Source organism: Arachis ipaensis, chromosome B4 (assembly GCF_059453495.1).
Source record: "Arachis ipaensis isolate K30076 ecotype BB chromosome B4, ASM5945349v1, whole genome shotgun sequence".
Taxonomy (NCBI): Eukaryota; Viridiplantae; Streptophyta; class Magnoliopsida; order Fabales; family Fabaceae; genus Arachis; species Arachis ipaensis.
Window position 1 is genome coordinate 32167378 of NC_142439.1, and position 7727 is coordinate 32175104.

The 7727-nt window shown below is 35.0% G+C and overlaps 1 protein-coding gene across 2 annotated transcripts; it reads left to right on the forward strand.

Moving 5' to 3' along the window:
- The first annotated feature begins 4192 nt into the window (after positions 1-4192).
- LOC107639144 (uncharacterized) lies at positions 4193-6922 on the forward strand. 2 transcript variants are annotated; one of them, XM_016342576.3, is made up of 6 exons: positions 4193-4348; positions 4842-5013; positions 5107-5290; positions 5853-6050; positions 6281-6466; positions 6582-6922. In XM_016342576.3, exons 2-6 carry the CDS (start codon positions 4931-4933, stop codon positions 6711-6713), a joined length of 783 nt encoding a protein of 260 aa, XP_016198062.1. In that variant the 5' UTR covers positions 4193-4348; positions 4842-4930; the 3' UTR covers positions 6714-6922. The 2 variants fall into 2 exon arrangements, with proteins under 2 accessions (XP_016198062.1, XP_016198063.1); XM_016342577.3 differs by having other exon boundaries at positions 4199-4348; positions 4860-5013.
- The last annotated feature ends 805 nt before the right edge of the window (positions 6923-7727 follow it).

Sequence of the window (7727 nt, forward strand, 5' to 3'; positions counted from 1 at the left end):
CTTGGTAGCTTTCTTCCAATTCAATCTCTTCTTCATTACTTACCAAGGGTATGGGAGGTTGTGCTTCTTCTTCTTGAATCTCCATCTCTTGATCAACCTCTTCCAAGTCCTTAACCATGATATGCCTTGGAGGTTGTACACCCTCCTCAACATCAAATGTAACCGTCTTGGAAGGAGGTTCTATGTCTTGACTTTCCCATGGAGGTTCAGCATCTCCTAAGTCTGCAACCACTTCTTCTTCTTCGATAATTACAGCTTCCTCCACTTGTTCCAGTACAAAGTCATGCTCTGTACTGTCCATTGGAGTTTCTAATATCTCCTTCATGCTACGTTCTTCATTAGATTGCCCACATGAAGCCATGGGGGTTCCTTGAGTGTCTGAACGTCGGGAAGGTAGTCTATTTATTGCTTGATTCAATTGGTGAAGTGTGGCATGAAGTTTTGCACATGTTTCCGTGAGACGATCACTTGATTCTTGTTGCGCTCGGCTATCATAAGTAGGATCATAGTACTCTTGGATTGATGGATATGGAGATGGCAAATATTGAGGTGGTGGTTCTTGGAAGTGATTGGGTTGGAATTGGGGTGGTTCTATATATGGTTCATATGGCTCATAAGGTGGTTGGTATTGTGGATATGGTTTAGGGTCATATGGAGGTGATTGGTGGAAAGGGGCTTGTGAGTATGGTGGTCCAAAGTCATGTTGAGGAAAGGGTTTATAGGCATATGGTGGTGGTTGTTGCCAAGAGGGTTGATCAAATCCTTGTGGCTCCTCCCATCTTTGATTGTTCCAACCTTGATGCCTGTTCTCATTGTAATTTCTTCTTCCTGCAACATAATTGTAACCAGACTCATAGCGATGGGGGTGAGAACTCATGATAGCAAATAAAAATTTAAAAATGAAAATAAAAATAAATTTAAATTAAAAGGTTATTTAAATTTTGAATTTGAAAATTAAATTTTGAAATTTGAATTTTAAATTTTGAATTTTGAATTTTTGAAAATTGAATTTTGAAATTTGATTTTTGAAATAAGATAAGATAAGATTTTTGAAAAAGATATGATTTTTGAAAAAGATTTGAATTTTGAAATTTAAATTTTGAAATTTTAAATTTGAATTTTGAAATTTGAAATTTGAAATTTGAGTTTTAAATTTTGAATTTTTGAATTTAATGAGAAAAGAGAAAAACAATAAAATGACACTAAACTTAAAATTTTTAGATCAAAACGAAGAAAACAACTAAGAACAACTTGAAGGTTAAGATGAACATGAAGAACAGATTTTTGAAAAAAAAAATTTGATAACTAAATAAAAACCAATAACCTCTTAATTTATGAAAAAGCAAAAATAAAAACAAAAATAGAAGCAAATAAACAAGTAAAAAGCAAATATTTACAATAACCAATAATAAGGCACACGTTTGCAATTCCCCGGCAACGGCGCCATTTTGAAAGAACTGAAGATTGATGGTTTAGAAGTTATAGTAAACTCTCGTTGCAAGTATAGTTACTAAACCAAGCAATCAACCTTTCTTACAAACGTTTTGGTTGTCACAAGTAACAAACCCCTTTTAAAATTGATAACAGAGTATTTAAACCTCGGGTCGTCTTCTCAAAGAATTTCAGGGAGGTGTTCTTATCATTAGTTGTGAGTTTGTAAATTTGGGGATTTTTAATGTATAAGATAAAAAGCGAGAATAGTAAATGGCAAGAAAGTAAATTGTATTAATTTAAATAGATAATAACACTCTTGGCAATGTATGAGAACTGGAAGTCCTATCCTTATCAATTGTGATGAGAATTGGATTTTAATCCCACTTTGTTAACCTCTAACTGTGAAGGTAAATCAAGTGGATTAATTAGCTTAATCCTCAGGTCCTAGTCAATTCCTATGGAAAGACTAGAGTTATTGGAGCAACTCCCAATTTCAACCACTGCTTTATTTGACAGCTCAAGCGTTACCAATTACTTAACCAAAGCCAAAAGGGAGAATTCTAAATTAAATTAAAAGTATTCATGTAAATAAAGCAAAGCAAAATTAAATCTGAAAATACCTCAAATTGCATTAATAAAAGAAATCAAATATAACATGAATATTCATAAATTAATTGGGAAAATAAATAAAAGGAACATTGAACCTGTAATTGAAGAAGATGAAATAATCATGAACTGAAGTGAATCCTAATTCTAAATCCTAAGAGAGAGGAGAGAACCTCTCTCTCTAAAAACTACATCTAAAACTAAAATTGTGAATTATGAGAGTATGTTCATGAATGGATGCATTCCCCCACTTTATAGCCTCTAATCTGTGTATTCTGGGCTGAAAACTGGGTCAAAAACAGCCCAGAAATCGCCCCCATCATTTTCTGGTACGTACTGGTCGCGGGAAAGTGACGCGGAGGCGTCATCCACGCGTTCGCGCGGATTGCAATTCGCAGATGCGACGCGGGCGCGTCATTCACGCGTTCGCGTCGCCTAACTTCTGGGAAGCTATGGCATATTATATATCAAATCGAAGCCCCGAACGTTAGCTTTTCAACGCAACTGGAACCGCGTCGTTTGGACCTCTATAGCTCAAGTTATGACCGTTTTAGTGCGAGAGGGTCAGGCTGACAGCTTTGCAGTTCCTTCAACTTCTTGTATTCCTTCCACTTTTTCATGCTTCCTTTCCATCCTCTAAGCCATTCCTGCCCTGTAATCTCTGAAAATACTTAACACACATATCAAGGCATCTAATGGTAATGAGAGAGGATTAATATTAGCAAATATAAGGCCAAAGAAGCATGTTCTCAATCATAGCACAAAATCAGAAAGAAAAATGTAAAACATGCAAATAGTATGAATAAGTGGGTAAAGAGTTGATAAAAACCACTCAATTGAGCACAAGATAAACCATAAAATAGTGGTTTATCAACGACATACAAACATGCTTAAGTGCTTGTGTTGTTTAAGCTTCTCTGCTTGATTTGGACAGCATGGATATGAATGATGCAAAACAACCTTCGAAATAACCCAAACAACAGCTTCCTTCAATATATGTATATAAATTCTTGCAGGACAATTTAAAATCAGCTGAGGGATTTATCTTTTGAGTTGGAGATATGTTCGATTTCTATTTTTCCTCTCTGTTACATGTAATAAATTAGTTTTTAATTTTGTTTCCTTTTTCTATTTGTGTTCCTAATTTTGGTAGAAAAACCTGCAAGTTTAGAGTAATCTTTGTAGATTTTTTCAGCTTCTTCAAGTGTATTAAAAGTCATCACAATCTTTGGCACAAACTACTCATCAACATCACACAAAAACTACAAAAAAACACCGAAAACAGTTCTGTATTAAACCAAATTGTCTTTCATAATGCACCGAAACTAGGAACAAAACAGATTCATCGAAATAACAATTCAAAACTCTTATATTACATTCAAATTCAAACTTTTTAACTATGAACATCAAATTTCACAAACAAAAATAAAATTATTCAACTACAGAAACATCAACTACTATCGAACTCCATTAACTAGATTCGAACCAAACCTCATCCACTTGAATCGATTCAAAACAATAATCCAATTCATTCTGGTTCAACTGATAGTCTGGACTTGCATCATTCATTGCCTTCGAAAACGAAATACCTAATCAAATCAAATTTCACTGCTTGATTTGAAAAAAAAAATTAATCCAAATTTTCAAATCATATCAAAGAGACTTGATCGTGAACAAACATACCGCAGAGATCACAGAGAACAAACAGAATGTAGAGAAAAAAGAGAACGAAGTGAACGCAGAAAATATAGAAAATGAAAAAAAAATTTTGAAAAAAAAATCGATAGAGAAAAAAAAACTATATATAATGGCAAGTTTAGTCAAAAGTTAGTTAAAAATAATGGCGCGTGAATATAAATTAGGCTATACCAATTTGATTGGATAATTAACTTGGTTGTAGAGTATTATTAAATAAATGAATATCTTACACAATTTTACATTAAAAGACTGTTAAGAGATCAACATAATTTGTTATTTGTAGTTATCAATTAGCTATCATTAATATTTTTAATAATTTAAGATTATATTTAAAAATATAAAATTATTCATTTTTCTTGTACAATTTAAATGGTAATCAAATTTCAATAAAAGTGGTGACTCTCTTTATACATTAGTTCTATGTTCAAATTAAATAAGTAAAAAAATACTCTATAAATCCAAGGAAAAAGAAGGAAAGGGATGTGGCCAACTAAAGTCTGTTCCAGATTCCAATAATTCGTGTCCCTTCTCAATGTTCTGAGCTCTTGATCTCTTCTCAGCGTTCCACCAATTACACGCACCTCCTGCTACCTCTTCAACATCTACTTCGGTATCCACAATATGCAAATACTCCATTTCATCTAATTCCTTTTCTGAATTAACTTATTTCAGTTTATTAATGACTCTGTTAATCTGGAAATTGTAGTCAATATTATGAACATTTGATTGTTTCAAGCTTGAAATTTGATCAATACTCCAAAAATATGTGTGCGCCAAAGGACATCTTTACGTGAAAGCTTATGATCTATATTATGTTAATTTTCTATAAAATCAACCTCGACTACGAGCTTGATTTTTCAGTGATGCTTTTTGCAAATTAAATCTTTTGATGGATTGGATCTGGATAAGGTTAATTACTGGTTATCTGAATTGTCCTGAAGCAAGTATGAAAGTATCTTACTAATTTATCTGTATGCTTTTTTCTTTTGGTACTTTTTCGGAAATTGATTTTATCTTAGTATCAAATTAAACACTGGTCAGTTTCACAATCGCATTACTGAACTCAATTATCTTGTTTGTTTTTGTTTTTTTTTTTTTATAAGAAATTATCACAATTGCAGGTGATGATGTTATTGTTAAATAAGCATTGGATGCAGCTGATGTGAGTTTCAACAAAGGGAAATTCAGAGGCATGTGTATCGCAGTGTTCATGTGGCAAGCTCATACAAAATACCCCTTCATTCTCTTACACAACAGGGACGAATTCTATTACCGGTGAGTGCTTGTGTTGGTTCCTTTTTTTGTAACAAACATGTGATTGATTTTAACTTGGGTGACTAACGAAAACCATTTGTTTATTGCTGACAGGCCCACAGAGCCGTTAGGATGGTGGGCCGGCGACATTATATTGGGCGGAAGGGATGAGCTCGGCGGTGGCACATGGTTGGGCTCCACCAGAGATGGAAGGGTGGCTTTCCTCACCAATTTCAGGGAAGTTGAAAGCCTTCCAGAACCCAAGACCAGGGGAGACTTGCCCCTCCGATTCCTTCAGGTCACACACTCCATCTGTTTGTTACTTTGTTTCTTAAGATCTTGCTGCTTTGCAAATTCATGTGACTATTTTCTTATGGTACCAATTCAAATATAATCTAATAACTTCATTTATATATCTTACGCAAACTGAGGAAATGTTGGTGATTTAGTTCATGAGGGCAAGAAGAAGCCGAGAAAAATAGAGCTTGCGAGAGATAATTCTCTTAGATTCATAGAGTGATGAACTAGAAAACTGAAATGTACAAGGGAACTAACTATTTATACTACCATCTAATCTAGCTAGCTATAGAATAAATATCTTGGTTCACGTTTTCTAACCATGCTAAGCAACTTGCTGACTAAGCATTCTTCCTAATTAACTCTGATGAGATTAAGTTACAGTGCTGCCAATGTTTATGCTATGCCATTTACATGCCGTACGTCAACACAAACACCTGAAATGATGTATGGAAATCATAACAGTTAAACAGTTATCTATATCATCCATTACATATTTACATCGCGTAATCTTAACATATTTATTTATAGAAATAACAAATGAAAATACTGCAACATGACAGAGTAAGAAGAGTCCTCAGGAGTTTGCAGAGCAAATTGTTGAAGAGGCACATGTATATAATGGCTTCAATCTAGTTTGTGTTGATATTTGCAGCTCAACCATGGTTTATGTCTTCAATAGGCCTAAGCCAGGTTATTTTTCTGTAACACCAGGAATTCATGTCTTGACAAATGCAGCCCTGGATGCTCCTTGGCCCAAGGTAATAAACAGTTGAATTGTTGTTGTGTAATTGTAGTTACTGAGAAATCCACACAGATTGGCAAGATTTTCAAATTATTTCTGAACTTTTTGTACAAAATCCCAGTAGCTCAACTATATTTAGTTATATCAACTAGATCATTGCATATTTTCTTTTTGTCCGAGTACTTGAGAATTTCTTCGTATGCAAGTTACCATTAACTCGAACTGAAATCAGAGCTCATTTTTCAGGCAGAACGACTGCGCCATAGTTTCAAGGAGCTTGTTGATCGCTATGGTGAAAGCGAATTTCCCATCAAAGAAATGGTTGAGCAACTAATGACAAACACGATTAAGGACGAGGATGGCAAGCTACCTGGGATTCATCCTCCAGAACGAGAACGCCCCATGAGTTCCATCTTTGTCAAAGAGGATTTGGTAAAATATTAACCAACACTTTCCTCGTGCTTTCATGCTTCCTAGTTCCTAGCTCTATTTAGTGCTGGTTTTGCATGTGCAAAGCTGAAACTTGTTTGTTTATATGCATTCTCAGACACGTTATGGCACTAGAAGCACTTCTGCATTGCTTGTGAAATCGAACAAAGAAGTTAGCTTCTACGAGAAATATCTGGATAAGGAGCAATGGAGAGAGAACACGGTGGCCTATCAGATAAATGAGACATAATGAACAGCAGGGATTTGTTCTAATTCTGCTAATCAATCTCCTTCTAAAATGTGAAATTTCGTAAAGCCAGGCAGCAACTAGATTGATTTTTCTATATAAATCTAACCACTGTAATCTAATATTCTTAACTGTTAAGTTTGTACTGGATTAGTTGATTAATTTTGGCAAAAACGAAATATTTGCAAATACATTTCATCATTCTCTTTAAACTGTACTATAGCCCATGATTCATTAAAGACTTTTGAAGAGTGACTGAGTTTTTAATTTTTTTTTTAAAATCACCCTTAAAAAACTAAACTGTAATTTTATTTTGAGAAATAAAATTGATATTTGATACTATTTCTTTCTCGTTTAATTTACTTTTGAGTTTTGACTATGCAAGCTAGCACCAATTTCCGCCAATTAGTTAAAAAATAGGTCTGTTAAAAAAAATTACATTCTAATTTTTTAAATTTTAAAATGAAAAATTAAAGAGAATTAGTTTAGTTGGCTTATGTTGTAGTTAGTCTCTAAATTTTTTTAAACATAAATTTATCATTGCCAATGTAGCAGCCCAGGCCACCCGCTAGCACGATATTGTCTGCTTTGGAGCATAAGACCTCACGGTTTTGCCTTTGACGATAGGGATGATAGCCGAAACCTCCCACACTCACTCGTCAAAACGCGTCATACTAGAGAGAGGTATCCACACCCTTATAAAGCATGCTTCGTTTCCCTCCCCAACCGATATGGGACCTTACAATCCACCCCCCTAAGGGAGCCCAGCGCCCTCGCTGGTACATCGATCCGGGCTCTGGCTCTGATAGCATCTGTAACAGCCCAGGCCACCCGCTAGCACGATATTATCTGCTTTGGCACACAAGGCCTCACAGTTTCGCCTTTGACGATAGGGATGATAGCCGAAACCCCCCACACTCACTCGTCAAAACGCGTCATGCTAGGGAGAGGTATCCACACCCTTATAAGGCATGCTTCGTTCCCCTCCCCAACCGATGTAGGACCTTACAGTCAAAA